The following is a 19,314-nucleotide window of genomic DNA, read 5'->3' as shown; positions in this document are numbered from 1 at the left end:
TCGCCGTTCCGGTGGCCGGTGAGCGTATGAGCCACTTGGCGGTGGCCGGTGAGTACACAGGCCATTCGGATGAATCTTCTCGACTTGGATGATGACGTTTATCGTCTCCCCTTCGTCTCGAGCTGTATACGGGAACATATAGACATTTTTAGACACCTACAAGTATTTGGATCGAAGATGAACCAGGGTTCTTAGAGCTTTGATACTATGACGGTATGCATTATGATTGTTGTTCTGGCACTTGGTCAGATCATCCTTTCTACAAAAGGTAAATGAGTTTAATTTATTGTGTTTATTTTCTATAGATAAATTCATTTAAATTGACATGTTTTAATAAAAAATATCAATTTCTGCATAAATAATATTTAGGATTTAACATATTGCTTTAGAAAACCTCTCATTAAGAGGGTATGTTATCAGCCTAATCACATGCTACTTAAATCATGTGGCGTGACAGAGAGTGGGGTCTGCATTTCAGACCAAATGCCATAGGATTTTCTTAAAATCTATCCAACCAAACAGCCCATTAGTTGATTACATGTAGCCATCAAACTTCAAACTAATAAAATTTATCATAATTCTTACACTACCACATATTTGATCTGATATGATAGATCTAGCGCTGGGTGTCTATTAGGGAGATTTTGCAACGTTTTTAACCATGACCAAAAGCTTAAGACAACGGTTTATAAAAATTAATTCAATAGGCCAAACAAATTTTGCTTCGGTCAATTTTATAGGCAGGTTTGAACTTTATACTGAACGCTTAAATCATCAACTCTCTCACAGAAATCCCAAAAAACAAAAACCTATTTCGGCTCCATAAAATCACCATAGCCAAAATCATCATCTACTTGTCGATCTCATCACCGACCTCGTCGTTGTTATTGTCACCAATCTCTTCATCGTTTTCATCTTGGATCTCATCTCTGATCTCGTCGTTGAGCTCTGATCTCACTGTTGATCCGATTGATGAGTTCGCTACTGATCTCGTCGTTCTCCGCAATCTTGTCTCCAATCTTCTTCGCGTGTTCTTCCTTGTCAGTCTCGTCACCATCACTCTCTTTTCAATTCTCAGATACATTAGTTCCTTTTCATTTCTGATCTCTTCTTCATTCTTCTTAGGTGTTACAGATTATGTTGATTGCTACATTAGTCGATTCATAGAGTCAGGGGTGCAAAACAATCCGCATTTATCCGGACCGACTGCAACTGTATCCGTTTAGAAAGCGAATATGATAGGAAAAGATTGCAACCGTTAAGATAAGATTTCGGTTTGTTTTTAGTTTTGGGTTTTCATTCGGATACAATTTTTGGATCGATTTTACGGATACGGTCCAGACATCCGGATGTGTATAACTCGGTAATTTTTATACTTGGATACAACTCATCTTGTTCCCTACCCGACCCGATTTAAATTAAATGAAAATTTTCCCAATCGATCAAAATCCTTCGCTGTTCTTCTGCCCTAAAATTGACGATCTCAAAGCCTCCGCCGTCGACCTCAGCCGTCTCCATTCAAGCCTCCGCCTTCGACCTCCGCCCTCCGCCTTCAAGCTCCGCCGTCTCCAAGCCTCCGCCTTCGACTTCAACCGTCTCCAAGGCTCCGCTTTCAACCGACTTCAAGCCTCCGCCTTCAAGCTCGACCGACCATCAACAGCGACCTCCGAAAATTCTCCGCCTCGGTTTCTTCTAACACTAAGGTGAATTCGAAACTCTAATTGGTTGAATGAAAAGCCCTGATCTGTATGATAAAAAATCCTAATTTGCTAGCCCTTCGTTGAGTGGAAACCCTAATTTGCTATCCTTTATTGACTGAAAACTGAAAAGACCTAGTTTGTTTGACAAATGATTTAGCTTAAAATTTTGTGAAGTTCTAGAGCACATGCACCTTGAGTTAAAGTAGTAAGTTAAAAGCTAAAACTTGCTTCGGAATTAGGAACTACAAGCTACTAAAATTAGTGCTCAAAAATTTCAACTGATACCTATGTGCCAATTCCACCTGTATTCCCAATACTCACAAACACACAAATAAATAGAGAATGCACATTGATGTGTAACTGTAAGTTTGTAATGACAATTTTTGAAAATTATATACCACGAGAGAGTGCATATCTGAATCTGTGTAGCAATGTTCTGGATTTATTTTGCTTGCAAGTATATTAATTTTTAGTTATTTGCGAGTTATTAAAATTATATATATATATATATATATATATATATATAATTTTAATAACTCGCAAATAACTAAAAATTAATATACTTGCAAGCAAAAAAAATCCAGAATATTGCTACACAGATTCAGATATGCACTCTCTCGTGGTATATAATTTTCAAAAATTGACATTACAAACTTACAGTTACACATCAATGTGCATTCTCTATTTATTTGTGTGTTTGTGAGTATTGGGAATACAGGTGGAATTGGCACATAGGTATCAGTTGAAATTTTTGAGCACTAATTTTAGTAGCTTGTAGTTCCTAATTCCGATATATATTTGTCATACCCTATTCATATCCGTTTCCCAAATATCCGATTAATATCCGTATCCGACTCTCTAATATCCGAACCGTAACCGTTTCCGTATAGTACGGATATGATAATGCCTTTTTCTTACCAATGAATATCCGAACCGTATCCGTATCCGCTTTCAAAAAGCGGATATGGATATGATAAGTGTCATATTCAAATCGTATCCGAACTGAATGCACCCCTAATTGCAGTAACTCAGATTCATTTCCTTATGGGATTCAGATGATATATACTACCCTATCGGAGGTCAACCCGTTTACATCTCCACTCGAAGCTATTAAAAGCCACGCCCGTCTCTTCATCTTCTCTTTCTTTCCTTGATCTAATTCCCCTTTTGCGATCCTTTGTCGTCTCCATCTCAAATCTCCTTCAAATCACGAGGTCTAAACTCACGCTGTGGTCAATGCCCTTGTGAACTGAGCCAGGTGAGATGAAATCACAATGATTGATCTTGAATTAGGGTTCATGTTCATTTTTGAGATCAAATTAGGGTTTCCATTGAATACATTATCAAGTTGAGAGATTGGTATTGTTCCATCTAATTTGTTCTGTGTTATTTATAGTTAGCCCTTGGTTTGCTATATTTTTGAGTAAAATTCCTTGGCCAAGTCAAAATCTTTTTACTTATAAGCTTTAGTTGTACCACCCATTGATAAATACCCCATATGTGAAAATTTTTCTTAGTTTTCAGTGGATTGATAAACGTGCAAACTGAAACGTTGGAGAGGGTGCATAAATGCATCTTGTTTGTTCAAGTAAAATGCGTTTTACTTCTAGACCCAAAGAGCGATTGAAGTCACTTAACTATTAGATGATACTTAGTACACTAGCCAAATCCATGTGAAAACCTATTTAAGTTTAGAAAGTGACTACAAGTTTTGTGTTTAGGCTTAAATCTGCAATGCCATAACCTAAACTGGTATGGATTGGTACTTTCAAAATTAGATGTATGACGAATAAAATACAATATCATATAGATGTGTCAGACTCAACAATACAGATCAGTATCTACCTCATACTGTTTCCGTCAGTGCGTTTCTTCCAAGATTGGTTGAGTTATGATTTGGCTTCTCAGGTTATCTCAAAATATTGTTAATGAGAGCTGTGATCTTTCTTTTCTGCAGATAATAAAGCAAGGGTATCTAAGATTTTTCGCTGATAAAATTTGATGGATTTCAGGCTCGGGCGTATCAATCTCAATGCGGTAGCCCAGGTGAATCTGCGCATAATGTAGTTTGATTTTATTAGATTTCTTTGGTCAATATTTAGAACTTTAGTGATATATGCTATGAGGATGTCTATCTAGCTTTTGTCTGTAATGTCTTGTTTTGATTGTGTTTTTGTTCTGTTACAGTTGAGACAACAAACGGAAGAATTTTTTCTGCTTTCAGTTTGTTAGTTATTTAGATTACTATTGAAGGTCAATGTAATGTAATTGGCTGAAACCAGGCCTCAACTTGAAGTTAGCAGTGAAGAATAGGGAAATGGACAAGGTAATTACAACTCTAATTGGTCCATAATTCATGGAAGTAAACTGCAGTTTACATTTTACATCTATTTGGAAAGTAAGCTACAATTTGCTGAAGCTTTTGACGGTCTCGATGGTTATTGGAATCTTTTAGGTAGGTGTCGTTTTAGGAAGAGAATGAGATGAGAGGAAAAAGATCTAGTTTCTGCCATAAAAGCATTGATCTCTACCTAACTTTCATAAACTTCTACTTGAAGGGGATATAAGAAATATATTGCAGTTTGCCAAACCCTATGTAGATAGTCCAGACAGGCCAAAGTAGTTTTTTATCGCACTTCATGAATACTACTTGATTGTCGATGTCACCGGTCTTACTTGCAGCATGGGTTTGACATGAAAGCGGTGACAGTTTACCAGACAAATTCCACAAGCATCCTATGCACTTCAAGAATGCATATAATAAGATCTGATATTGTCACTAATTAGAAGTTTCAGATTATAAATGAGTAAACTCCGACTGAATAATTTACATCCCATTTCATGAAGCCCTTACTACAGAAAACTTCCAAAAGTCCCGAATAACTTAAATATGCCTTTGTGAGTCAAACATAGTTCCTGACTAAACTTTAACAATTATGATTGTTAGCCTTATGAATTGTCTTTGATCTGATGAGTTATAGCAGGATGTTTCATGCTACTGGGCACAAAATGTGAAATGTCTAAGTGCCATATAATTCAAATTTGTGATGTTCTCATACATCTTGGCTCAAATATTAAATGCTAAATATCATTTAATTTAATCCAAATTGTCTTAAGTTTTTTTGGTTCTCATAGTATAACATTCAAAATACGCTACAACACGCACACATGTGCGTGAGCATGTGGGGGTGTGTATGTGTTGATATATCATGTTACACTGTCACAATACTTAGAAAGGAGTCCTCAGAGTATATGTGTTATCTATTATGGATTGATTTATTTACAGTTTATGTTGCGTGGGTACTTTGCCAGAAGCTGTACCTATAACTGATGCGTACTGTATCTGTAATGGACTGTTGACACAAATACCTACTTGGCATTTCCTTGGATATATGCATACATTTATTAGGACATGTAGTCAGTTATATAATACATGTTTTAATTCAAAACATTCGTCATGCACTTCTTTGATGTATATTTTACACTTCAGATCCACCTCGTGAAACTTGTTTGACACGGGTCTGGGGTCAGTTTAGTTTCATATTGTATCCAGTTAAGATCTATTGGGATTTTAATTCTCATAACATCTGAATGAAAAAAAATATATTGATGTCACATAGATTATCAGTCTCAGTATATATACACACACGCACGTGTCACAAACACTGACATACATATATCTATATATAGACAGATAGCCGTATCCTAATATTGCATCCACACCCAAGTCTGTAAAATAGCTCATATGTAACCTCATTTTTTGGACTGCTCTTTGATATCTGTGTAGGTGATATTTTTCTCCGTGCGGCACTCTGCTCCTCCAATCCATAGCAAAAATGACAACAAACCTGTGTCCTTGTCCATAAGGCTTTTAGTTTACATAAATCATGCATAGTTTTATTTTCACACACCAAAACAAATGTACAAATCACTTGGAAATTTTCATTGAAAAAAAGCACTGAAAGTTTATTGTTGATCCATTTTGTATGCATGAATATTGACTTAAATGTACTACTATTAAATTATATTTACTTACAAAATGTGAAGCAGCGTGTGTAGTACTAGTGCGTAGCAAATATTAGTTTCTCATCCGTCCAACACTTCATCTGAAACTCTGAAAAATCAAATATGAATATCAGTACAAGTATTTTCTGGATTCTCTGTTTTCATCATCTTCTTTTACTTGACCATTTACTGCACTATTTCCCCTCTATCTTCTTACGGGCTCTTTTGTTTCAACAAGGAGAGGGGGAGTGAGAAGTTTTGATCAGTGGATGGTTCATCAATAATACATAAAAGCATCCTCCATTTCTGTGTTGTTTTAAATTTCAATTGCTCTCCATTACTCATACATGCAGGATCAGATCTATTTTAAAATCACGATTCTCCGGTTTTGCACTTCTTATGTTCCAGCCATCACTACAGACTACACTGAATTAACTAACCAAATCTAGTTAAGATTTGTAAGTAATTACAAACTAATTTGGCCTGAGGACTTAACCCGTGCCAATTTCTTTGATGCTTAAACCCTCTTTATTAACACTAGAATTCCTAAATTCCAATTTGCTTTGTTACCTGTCTCGGAAATTTCAATGCATTCCAACTGAAGTCTTCTAATAATCAGGTGGCTGGACATCTAGCTAACCTGTTTTACACTTTTAAATTTTTAATACTTTTACTGTCTTTTACTTTAAGTTGTTTTAGATAACTTGTTATGGCATATATCTCAGGCTTTCAGCACCCCATTCACCTTAATGTAATCTATATTAAATTTCCTATCTGAAGCATCAAAGTCTTGTGCAGGGAGTTGGTGGCTTGGTTTTTGGAAACGACAATACTTCAAATGAAGATAGGTAAAATTTCCCATAACCCTAGTAAGACGTGCGATATCTTTCTTACAGAATTTGTGAATGTCATTTTTTCTTAATCATTCCATGTGCTATCTCTAGTTCTGATACCCCCCAACCCCCACCAAAAAAAAAACCCAAAAAAAAAAATGAAAACACTGCATGCTGGACCATGTGCCTTGAATCTCATTTTTGATCATTGCAATGTCTATATGTCTCCTGCATTCCGTGTTCTTGAACTTATGTATCTTCTGTTTTGAATGCAAATTTATTCCGCTCAAAGTGCTGACGGAAACACAAAATAACGTAAATTGCAGCTTATGTAAATCGCAGGGAGGTCTCATATATACTGGTTTCCTTTTTTTGCGACCACTAATTAAGGATTTACAACTGAGCAATTTATTCTTTTGTCCAGTTTTCGTTGAGACAAATGCAAGTAATTAACAAATGAGAAGGGTGTTATAAATGAATAAAATAGAGAAAGTATCTCTTATGCAGCTTGTGTCTGTTGAAATATCTATGGGTAACTCACGCAATATGACAATAAGAAGTTAAATGCATAGTCCCCCAAGGAATCAACAATGAAATGGAAAAGAACTTGTGAACAAAGAATTTAGAATATTAATAAAGTACATTAGAACAATTTTAGTCACTATACCTTTATCAAAAATTCTTAGCTGTGGCAATAGTATAAGAGAAGCATACAAAAAGAAAAAAAGTGTGAATTCTCCAGAGGTTAAGAGAAAGTACATTAGAACAATATTAGTCACTATATTAATAAAGTACATTAGAACAATTTTAGTCACTATATTAATAAAGTACATTAGAACAATTTTAGTCACTATACCTTTATCAAAAATTCTTAGCTGTGGCAATAGTATAAGAGAAGCATACAAAAAGAAAAAAAGTGTGAATTCTCCAGAGGTTAAGAGAAACAGAACTTGTGAATGAAGATTTCAGAATATTTAATAAATATCATTACAATATATATTTTTTCCCCTCACTCGACCTCCAAGAACGCTCAGCTGCAGAACTAGCAGAAGAAAATATTTCTATGTAGAAAATATACTTCCATTGGGTTAGGTCTTCAGGTAATTATCCTTCCAAAAAGAAATCTTTGACTGTCCATTATATCTAAATTCCATACATAACTAGCAATTCTGAACTTCGATTAGTGGTAGTTGCCCAGAGCCTAGAAGAAAACCTTTCTAACGATGTGTATCCTATACATAACCCTCAGATGTTTTCATGTAAAATGTGTTAGGCTGTTGCATGCTTGTATTTCTGAAGTATTTGCATGTGCTGTCTATCAATTTCTTCCTATTCATCCGTAAATTGTCTCCACGAATTGTTTTATCATGTCATATTTTCTGTCTAACTTCTGGTTTCCCCTTATTTCAACAGCCATGTCGAGCGGTTGCTTGACCGTATAAGCAATGGTGTTCTAGCTGAGGATAGACGTGCAGCAGTGTCTGAACTGCAGTCACTTGTAGCGGAAAGTCGTTCAGCTCAGCTGGCAGTAGGGGCTATGGGTAGTGCTTCTTCCCTTTCCCTTAAAAAGAATGTACCATTTCATTCCAGGTCAAAGAAGACATGATAGGTGCTTCTTCATCTTGAAACAGGATTTCCAGTACTCCTGTCTGTCTTAAAGGAGGAGCGTGATGATGTCGAAATAATTAGAGGTGCCCTTGAAACTCTTGTGAGTGCATTGACTCCTATCGACACAGGTCATGGACAGAAAAATGAAATTCAACCAGCTTCAATAAACTCTGATCTACTTTCTCGAGAATCAGAGAGCATCTCTCTTCTTCTGAGTTTGCTTGTAAGTTTATCCCAATCAGCCTCCTTATCTTTTATGGATTTCTATGACTGCTGTCTAGTTTTAGGAAGAAGTCTTAGTATCTGATTTATCATTGATGTTCTGCCAGTCTGAGGATGATTTCTATGTTAGATACTATACACTTCAGCTTCTTACAGCTCTTCTCACACATTCCCCTAGCAGGTAATTGTTCATATACAACCTGCAATTTGTTTTCTCTTTTCTCAACTGGTGCTTATTTGTGTCTCCAACAAATGTTAATCATTATTGTTTTCATGTCCTGTGCTTATATCTTAGGTTACAGGAAGCGATTCTTTCTATTCCTCGTGGTATAACCCGCCTTATGGATATGCTTATGGATCGCGAGGTTTGCATTTGTCTACTTCTTTCTTGTTTAGCTAGTCCTTCTTGCTGCTAGGTTATGAAATTCAAACTGGGATGTTTTCTTACTTCTTGCTTGAATTATTTGCAAGCAACGTTTCTTGTTTTTCTTCCAACCAATATGATAGGTCATAAGAAATGAAGCCTTGTTGCTGCTCACTTACTTGACTCGTGAGGCAGAGGTCAAGTTCCCACTTCAAATATTGAATATAAGTCTGGTTAGTTCATGTTCCTCACTCCTAAACTTGTGTTTTGTAATTCAGGAAATTCAAAAGATTGTGGTTTTTGAGGGAGCCTTTGAGAAGATATTTAGCATTATTAAAGAAGAAGGAGGTTCTGATGGAGGTGTTGTTGTTCAGGTGATTCTTTCACACTCAGATCAGTGAGGTCATCTAGTCATTTCACTGGCAAAATGACCTGTGGTTCCAGTTTTTAAAATTGAAACCCACCTTTTTATTGTATCTAGGACAGCTTGTATGGTTCTTAGGGTACTTGATATTTTAATTAGACTTTATATGACAAATACGAAGGCTCCATTTTAGTGCAGTAATACATCATTGTTTGTGGTTACACTAGTCTATTGATATTAGATCTCTACTTAATAACAATTTGTACAGGTATGGTTATTCACTTCCACGTGTTTATTCTTTTTACTGCCACTGTATGGAAACTTACTTTGCAGGAAAGTTTGAATTGTTGGTTATGCAATCTATGCCGTGCTGATTGGTGAAAACACACTATAGAAGGAGGGGGGCTGGTGCTTTTGAGGGAAGGCAATAAAGAGTTGGATGCAATGTAATGCAAATTATTTGCAAATTAAAATACATAATATAATCACAGTGATACAAATAACAGATACTGACTTAGAGAGAGCTATAAAAGGCAAATTCGAGGAGACAACTATCATGGTTTGTCATTTTGACCTATGTTGACTATCACATGACAGTTTTATGCTCCGAGTTTGTATGCAGTATTGCAAATGGTCTTGTTCAGCCAATGCTTTATGATTTAGAGGCAACAGCTCCAACAGTTAGTCTTTCACAAGAACCTTTGCTTTTTATTCAGCTTTAACAACTCCAGCAGTCCTAGACTCTTCCAGCACTGTTACAAATCAAAAAGAAAAAAGGTATAAAAAAGAAAAATGAGAGAAGTGTTCACAGATATCACAAAATATAAACCCTTAATTTCTCAAGGAGATTTGAATGATTTGCAGTTGGAAGCTCAATGATGTAATGAGAGTAGGGAGTGAAGGCTCTTGAGTACTTATCATATGCTAGTCAATTTTCTAGCTGAAGGAGTGCTTCTCAGCTGAATTAGAATCACCAGAAATCTGTTTGAACTAGGTCTTACAATTCATAGCTGAGTTGATAACTTGGCATCATGCCAGGTTTATGCTATTACATTGTGGGTCAAGCTTAATGGTTGATATAGAACATATATTATACGATGATTACAATCTGGTCTGCAATACTCTATTTCAACTATTACATCATCTGATGTAGAGTAGATGTCTTATGTCACCAAACTGTAGCCATCCCTGAGTTGTATCGGCTATATTTTTAAACAAAGATCAAACCGGCTATATTTTAAAATAAAGATAAAACGGATTGAGCTTGATGCAAAATTGCAAATTAAGTCTCATGTCAGTAAGAGCATTCAAGGCTTTATTCCACCCAGATTTCCCTAAGGCCAAGGATTGTTTGAAAGCTATTGTGGAGCAATTGGGATAAAGCTTTTGTCATCATCCAAATGAAAAAGACTTTTAAACAAGACATTCAACTAAATCTAAGGGAGTATGAGCATATTATGAAAATATGGGACACTGCGGCTCAATTGAAGTGACTAAAGTCCTTAGATATTAAAATTTCTGAGTCATCTCTAGTGCATTTCACTTTGAACTCTCTTTCTCTGACTATGGACCTTTCTTACAACACATAATCAAAAAATGATTAGTGAATGAATTACCGACCATGTATGTGCACAAGCAAGAGAGATTAAAACTGAGAAACATGAATGTGCTCACTTGACTACTTATAATAAAGAAAATATTAGGAAGAACAATAATTCTCAATAAGGAATATGTTGTCTTAAGTACCAATGATAAATCATAGCGATAAGGATAAATGCTTTTTTTATAAGAAGGTTAGGCATATGAAGAAAGATTGTCTTAAGTATGAGAAATGTCTCATAAAGAAAAGTGATTTCATCTCTTTAGAGTGTCATGAATCTTTCTTTTTTTAAGTTTCAAATAATTCATGGTGGATTGATTCCGATTATGCAATCCATATTGCAATACCATACATGACTTTCTCAACTTAAGGAAGGCGAAGGGGAATGAGCGGTGCATCTATTTAGGAAACGGGATGCATTCACATGTTGAAATTGGGGAACCTTTAGGTAGATTTGGTATACAAGATTCACTTTAGATTTAGAGTGTTTTTTTATGTTCTAGAATTCCCTAGAAATTTGATTTCATTTTCAAAATTAGCTTTGATACCACGTGTAAACAATTATATGTCTTAACTAATTACAGACCTTGCAGTGGAATTAAATCAAATATAAGTATCTCCAGTGGTATTAACTCGGATAATGAGATCAAATACTAAAAACAATCTAAGCGTACACAGGAACAAACAACAAATTAGATCACTGCTAGACAAATAAATTTATTGCAAAATATAGAAATAACTTCTACCCTATTCTTTATCAAATAGTCTAAATCTGAATGAATGACTTTGGCTATATTTATAAGCTAGCCTAGGGGTTCTTTCGTTATAACTAAAACAATCTTAAAAGACAAGTTTCTATCCACCAAGTAAATTAACTTGATAATGACCATATCTCAACCTACTACTAATCCTTATTGGATAAGAATTTAGTTATTAGTTAACAAATGTTACCATAACAAACTAAGATGATTGTTGGTAAATTGATCCTATTATGGCCCACACTATAAACAATATATTGGATTAGAGCTCAATTGTTAGTTATCGAATATCACAATAACAAACTAAGATAATTGTTGATAATCTGATTCCATTATGGCCCACATGACAAACAATTATTTTAGTTTGTTATGATGATATTTTATTACTAACAGTTGAGTTATTCATTAAGGATTAGTATTGGGTTAAGATATGATCATTATCAAGTTAGTTACCGTGATGGATGAAAACTTATCTTTTAAGATTCTTTTAGTGATAACAGAAGGATTCCTAACCTAGCTTATAAATACAACCAGAGTGCTCCATCAGATTTAGGCTATTCAGCAAGATTAACAAGACAGATACATTTGTTTATCGACACATTTTATTTGTGCCTTCCTTGTTCAACATTATTGTTCTCATCAGTGTTTCCTTTATTATGAATAGCTAAATAAGCACTTTCAGACTTTCTCATGTTTTGTCTCTCTTCCCTCTGAACGCACATGATCAATAGTTCATTCATTGACGATTTTTCCTTATGTGTGTTTATGTGTGTTGTAAGAAAAATTTAAAGGTCCATAATTCTAATGAGCAAAATGCATTAGGAATGACTCAACAATTTTAATTTCTAGGGACTTGAGTTGAGAAGCAGTGTCCCTCATTTCCATACCCCACTCACCTAAGTTGCATGGATACGGGTATGGGTACTGGACATGACAAACGTGTCCAAATTTGTAAAAGGTAGGATATAAGGTCATGACTAAAAAATATGTAATGTAATTATAGTTCTGAGCTAGATATGCATACGGTTCTTTAGAATCATAGTTCCAACGAAATATAGGCTGACATAAATTCGACCTTTGTCCAACAAGTTTTTAAAATGGATGCGAAATATAAATTATATGTCCAAAGACTGTATAACAAGTGTTTAAATCAAAACATGCATTGTATAATTGAGTACACATCTGAATAAACGTATACATATATTTAAGGAGTGTCCAGGAAATGTCGGGTACATGTATGGGAAGTGTTGGGTGCAGGTAAAACTTCATGATAGGAGTACTCAGGTAATATTAGTGCTCACACACATCCTTAGAACAATTGAATGTCTTGCTTGAAAGCCAATTCATTAGGGTGCTGTCCAAAGCTTTATCCAAACTTATATATTGCTCCTCAATGGTTTTCATGTAGTTCTTGGCGTTTGGGCAATCTGGGATAAAGCATCAATTGCTCTTACTGACATGAGAATTAATGTGCATCAAACTGAATTAGTTTGATCTTTCTCATCGTTCATACATTTGTTTCTCATGTGGTGTGCTTTTCCTTTGATGATAAGGTGGTTGATCTACACGAAGCGCCAAGTCCAGATCCATGCACCCTAATGAATAAAACGATCTTGTCTTTCAATCTTTAAAATTATCACCACAAAGTACTGGAACAACAAAAGCAATGGGATAGCTGCAATATCAAGCAATTTATACTTATTCCTAAAACTTGAGTCCTAACAACCAATGAAAAATTAAAAAAAAATTAGAACCTTCCTATGGGTTGGCATCACACATCTATTTATGCTTTGCTTTCTTAATAAGACCAGTGAATACTAACATTAAAAAGTATTTCATTCTGTACCTATGGGACTAGGAAAAATTCATTCTTTATATTAGTCTAAATATCTTATTCTGACTAACCCAAAACAATAATCACTTCCCTATGGGGCTGGGTCCATCCTTCTTTGAGTTAGTCGCAATTTAGATGTCGTTGAATCCTGATGAACTTTGTTAATATTTGTTTGACTCTCGTCACGACCGAAGTTTCTATGGCTACTCTTAAGTCACTTGCAACTTTTGATCAGAACTTGGCCCCTATTTTATAATTTTTTAGTAAGTTACAAAGTCTGTAGGTCTAATTTATTCTAATGCCATTTAGACATCTAGACATTGATTGGAGCTTCCAGATGTAAACAGATCCATGTTTAGTTTGTTAGATACAGAAGAACATTCATGTGGTTCATCTCATTATGCAAGATCTTCGAGCTGTTCCCTGGACTTGGTTTATTGAGCTTCCATATTAGAAGAATATCATCTTTTCATTCTTCTCTCTTCTTTTGATAAAAGTCTTTGTTTGCTTCGATATGTTTTGTAAGATGGAACTGAGGTTTTATCACATGCATGCTTAAGATGGGATTTGTAAATTACTTATAACCATAATCCACGAAGGTCATTAAGACACTATCACTGAGATGTTGGAGTTAAAACTGCACCTAAATTTATCTTTACTCTACGTCACTTCTAGATTTTCGTTTTGGAATTTTTCCAACTTATATTAGGATTTAAGTAAACATCAGAATATATGACACGTTGGGCTTCTTGGAGATGTATGCGATTTGTGGTTAAAACCCACTGTTAAATAAAATTTATGTTAAGGAATCATTTCAAGTCATTGTGATTCCTTTTACTTTTTATAGTTTAATCCTGACTGCCATGGACAAGGATTTGTGTGATTTGTTCTTCTTATAGAATGCAGCTGAGCTCCTATCTTCTACTGAAGAAAAATAATGTTTTTTGTTCACTGGTGAAATATCTGATATGTTGCATTTCAACTAAGTTTCTCAATTTATTCTGTGTTACTCTCTTTTTGACTGATTCTAGCTTATGAAGCTTTTTTTCAGTCGTGCTGTTTTCTGATAATCTTTTTATAAACAGGATTGCCTTGAGTTGCTGAATAATCTCTTACGTAATAGTGCATCTAACCAGGTTAGTGCTCCATAGACATCTACTTATTTTTTAACCCCCCCCCCCCCCCCCCCCAAAAAAAAAAATAAAAAAAATAAAATAAAAATCTCCTCCTTTTTCTGTCTGTTTATGTGCATGCACTCGCACATGCAAGTGTAATGATTGTGAGATCATGCACATGCAGACATATGTAACAGTTGGGTCTTGGTATTTAGGTATTGCTGAGGGAAACAATTGGATTTGAGCCCCTAGTGTCAATACTAAAGCTTCGGAGGGGTAGTGCTTACAATTTCACCCAGCAAAAGGTATGATAATTCATATTTTCTTATTATCAATACATTAGCTTGGTCATAGCAAAATACTATGAATATATCAGCTCATGCTGGCCAGACTTCTCTGCAAGTTTTCTCATCAGAAGAAACATTTTTCCAGTAGACAATAAATCTGCTCAATTCAATGGCAACTGTCGAATTGCTCCTGATGGGTGGTCCAGAGAGTGAGCCGGGAAAAGATGCTAATAGATTGTCAAATCAAGCTGCATTAGCTCAGGTTCCTACTAAATTCAAAAGTACTAAAAAACTGTAATATTCCAAGATTATTCTATTCTAAACTAGTTTCACCTTCTTTATTTGCAACAATTGCAGAAGAAAATTTTGGACCATCTCCTAATGCTCGGAGTTGAAAGTCAGTGGGCTTCAGTTGCTGTGCGATGTTTGGTAGGATAATTTCATTTTTATAAGGAATTTTTGGTCAATGTAAAAGCATTCCAGCAGAGGATTTTATAAGAATTTCTTTTGGCATAAACTATCCATTTGAGTGGAACCAAAGGGAGAAGAAAGTGGTAAAATCTCATTAAGAGTCGTGCAAGGATTATTGTTTTAATACCTCTGCCATATGAAGAAAATTGCTTTTAGGTTTAAGTCACTAGCCAAAAGAGTCCTTCCTTTGGTCAAGGCTTCTATCTTAATCAACTGTGATTTATGAGAACCAGCAGCTATAAGAAACATTGATTTAATTTTGATTGTTATTTAAGATATGAGTCGTATGGAAACGGCGCGATATATATATATATATATATATGAGAGAAATGGGTATGCTTGGTACCAAGCACAAGTTTTTATGCTTGGTAGTGAGGTGGCATATTTCCCTCCACTCATTGAAATCGGGGCCCACATTCACATGGATTGGCGAGTGGTTGAGAATTAGAATGAGCGGATGAGAATATGACACCTCACATCCTCATCCACTAATTACTCATGTGAATATGGTCCCACATTTGAATGAGTGGAGGGAGATGTGACACCTCACTAGCAAGCACAACTTTTTGTGCTTGGTACCAAGCATACCCATATTTTTCTCTCTCTCTCTCTCTATATATATATAGAATTGATAATTTACATGAGATTAGTAATGTTTTTCAATTCATGTGTTATTAGAATTAGAATTCCTATCACAATTTTAAGTTTCTTTTAGTATGTTGATTATTGTAAATTGGAAATCACTCATTTCTTAACAAGGCACTCAAGTGATCCTTTTAGGTCTTAGTTTTGAACTTGGGTATGTGTTAAAAGAAACCCGACCTGTGTATAATGAGTTTCAAGAAATGGATATGAAGTGTAGGATATACATCCAAGAATGTATGACAAGTGTTTTAAATTAAATCATATATCATATAGTTGAGTACATGTCTATATAAATGTATCATATATCCAAGGAGTGTCCATGAAGTTTCAGTACAGGTACATGTCGGGTACATGTCGGTTATGGGTACAGCTTCATGGTAGAAGTACTAGGTTAAGATGGATTAATTCACAAGATTTAAGTGGTATTGTGCTAGTAGTTGGAAACTTGGATTCTTGCTGTGCTTTAAACTTATAACAGTGTGCTTTACAATGTACTATGAAATGTTAAAAATCACATCAGTTTTCAGGATTTTCTCCTTTCTTTGTAATAATTTTTCTTTTTTCTGCTTCTGGTAATTCTTTGTGTTTGCTCTCGTCTGCATACAAATCCCTCCTTTATATTTACAGTGCACTCGATCATGACTTAACTTTCCTTTTTCATTCTGAATGTACTTCAAAAATTCAGGCTTTGCGATGCATTGGTAATTTGGTTGCAAGAAATCCTCAAAATCTGGACTCCTTGGCAAGTAAATTGGTTGGAGAAGAGCCTCACGCTGAACCTGCTGTAAATGCCATTCTACGAATTCTTTTGCGCACCTCTATCATTGAGGAATTTGTAGCAGCTGACTATGTCTTCAAGTGCTTCTGTGAGGTTGTCTCTTTTCCATGCTTCACTTGGAGCTTCATTCGTTTTAGAAAAATCTCAATATCTAGAACCTAGACAATAAAGTTTGGTATTTCACTATTTCCTGGCACTATAGAAATTATTTGAAAATCATTATTCTTTCTTATTTGTGGCTATGGATATCAATTATCCTTTATCTGCGTAATGGAAGAAATTTATCTGCTTTATCGTTGTAGATTCATTCTTATTAATAATTCAGTTTGCCATCCCTGAAACAGAAAAATACAGATGGACAGGCAATGTTAGCTTCGACAATGACTCTGCAGCCTAATTCAACTAGTCAGTCTTCTCTTGAAGATGATGGTACCCTGTCATTTGGAAGGTTAGATGAGAAACAACATTCTGATTATATAACGACTTCTTTAGCTAAATTAAATATTCTCATTTTTTGTGTTATCCAGGTTCTTTTGCTAATTTTTATTGTTTCATTTGTTAGTATTTCAAGCTAGTTGTTTTCTCATTGCACAACACAAGTTTGAATATCATTTTAAACTATGTTTTTCTCTGATATGGCAGTATGCTTTTACAAGCCTTGGTGTCATCTGAAGCAAATGAAGGTCTTGAGGTATGTAGACTTCTGCTGGTTGATGTTATATGATTTGGTATGTTAGTTAGGCATCAGTGTTTTTAATTAAAGACCAGAATGTTCCCAATAGGTTGGTGGAACAATCTAGTTTGAACAAGCTGTTTTAACTGGCTCTGGGGACTCTGTAGTTAGATTTTCTGTTACCATCCATTCACTTTGTCCTTGCTTTATTCATACATAGACCAGTTGCAATATAATATTAGGAGTATACATAGAGAATCTATGATTGGACACTGAAAGATCTGTATCAAGCTTCAAATTCTCACTTCTATATTAGTAATATGGGATATTAAATCAGAGTCTCCATGAAAATAAATCAGAGTCCATGAAAATTTTAAGTTGACACCGTGTTTAAGAATCAAGATTTATTCCATTCATCTTGCATGTTTGACTAATGTGATTTCAAAGCATCGATTTATGTTTACATACTAATGATATACCCTGTCGTATCTTTCTTGCAGGCAAGTTCCAGAGCTTCCAGCGTGCTTTCTCATGTACTGAAAGATAACGCTCAATGCAAGGAACGTGTATGTGTTCAGTACTTAACCTCTTATTTCTTATTTTTATTTATTCATACAACAAAGCCTTTACCCCAAACTTTTGAGGTCGGTTACATTTCACTATTATTATTATTATTTTATTTTTTTTTTCATATTGCTCGTTATATGTTATCATTTCTGTGTTAAGAGTAGTGATGCCAAGGAAATAACTGACTGATTCTTAAGTGCTTAGTTGATACTGTCTCAGATACATGTTTTTCCATCTTTACTACACCCGCACAACTAAGTTGGCCACCATCCATCATTTTTCATTTTCTTCTTTTTTTTCACTTTAAATTGAAAGAACTAACATGACATGCTTTGTGATATACAATCATTCTAGACTCTTGGTACATATGAACAGTTAGTCATTTTCCTATATTTTTTTGCTTGCTTTTTAACTATAGATTTCACCAGTTTCAATCCTCTTTGACACTTGTTGAAATACTATAGGTATTAAAAATTGTGCTCGAGGCACCAATGCCATCCTTAGAGATTTACATATCCAGCCAATTATCCTTCGTTTGCTGATCACATGGCTTGCAGATTGTCCAAATGCTGTCCACTGCATTCTAGATTCAGCAACACATCTTACTTATTTAATAGAGCTCGTCTCAAATCCAAATGCCAGTGTATGTGTTAGAGGTTTTTCTGCTTTAGTTCTTGGGGAATGTGTTCTCTACAACAGATCTAGTGAGAGCGGTAGAGATGCCTTTGGTGTCGTCGATGCAATATGCCAGAAAATTGGCCTTACCTCATATTTCTTGAATTTTGAATATCTAAATAAGATGTCTCTCTCTCTCATTTCCTCCCCTTCAATCCAACATCAAAAGTCACTCACAAGATCTACTTCAGCTAGTGTGATGGACATGCAAGAGTTCGAGAACGATGGCACTGATCATCAGAAGCATGAGCATCCAGTCCTACTAGCAATTTTTGACCTCTCATTTGTTAATTTCATCAAAAAACTTGAAGCTGATATCAGGGAGAGAGTTGTGGAGGTCTTCAGTCAAACAAAGAACAAAGTTGCCACGGTGCCAGTTGAATTGGAACAGAAAGATGGAGAACCTGCTGGAAATTACATTCAGAGGTTGAAGTCATTTATAGAAAAGCAATGCCATGAGATGCAGGTTAGCTTATACATACACTCCTTTAATCTTACCAATATTTGCAAGGTTAAATTACAGAAACCCCCCCTTAAGATTTGCATAGTTTGCAGAAATACGTGCTAAGGTCTTAGAAGTGAGGCCTTGACTCTCTCCATCTTAACTTTTGAAGTTAGTTTGGATGTAACAGACTTCAGTAATAGGACATGATAATTACCTCTATCATTCCTATATGGCTATATAAACTTGTATATGATTCCATATCAAAAATTGACGGATATATCAAAGAAATTGATGATTTTAACTAAAAGTTGAAGACGAGGGCTATAACTGTCACTTTTAAAACCTTGTTTTTTTTTTTTTTTTTTTTTTT

At 35.1% G+C, this 19,314-nt stretch overlaps 1 protein-coding gene across 1 annotated transcript in view; it reads left to right on the top strand.

Annotated features, from left to right (window-relative positions):
• The window catches only part of LOC109838456 (golgin candidate 6-like), an 18,737-nt gene continuing 842 nt past the window's right edge, over positions 1,420–19,314 (top strand). The window contains 19 exon segments of the mRNA XM_020406923.1: positions 1,420–1,703; positions 3,658–3,746; positions 6,504–6,553; positions 7,952–8,079; positions 8,170–8,369; positions 8,476–8,549; positions 8,664–8,733; positions 8,876–8,929; positions 9,011–9,106; positions 14,374–14,424; positions 14,619–14,708; positions 14,839–14,952; positions 15,048–15,119; positions 16,492–16,677; positions 16,929–17,032; positions 17,227–17,275; positions 17,758–17,823; positions 18,289–18,325; positions 18,328–18,965. Coding sequence (XP_020262512.1) covers positions 3,702–3,746; positions 6,504–6,553; positions 7,952–8,079; positions 8,170–8,369; positions 8,476–8,549; positions 8,664–8,733; positions 8,876–8,929; positions 9,011–9,106; positions 14,374–14,424; positions 14,619–14,708; positions 14,839–14,952; positions 15,048–15,119; positions 16,492–16,677; positions 16,929–17,032; positions 17,227–17,275; positions 17,758–17,823; positions 18,289–18,325; positions 18,328–18,965 — 2,124 coding nt within the window. The 5' untranslated portion in view covers positions 1,420–1,703; positions 3,658–3,701.

This window comes from Asparagus officinalis, chromosome 1, assembly GCF_001876935.1.
Source record: "Asparagus officinalis chromosome 1, Aspof.V1, whole genome shotgun sequence".
NCBI classification, from domain to species: Eukaryota; Viridiplantae; Streptophyta; class Magnoliopsida; order Asparagales; family Asparagaceae; genus Asparagus; species Asparagus officinalis.
Note: the sequence above shows the minus strand (reverse complement) of the source record. Positions and strands in the feature narration are given on the sequence as shown.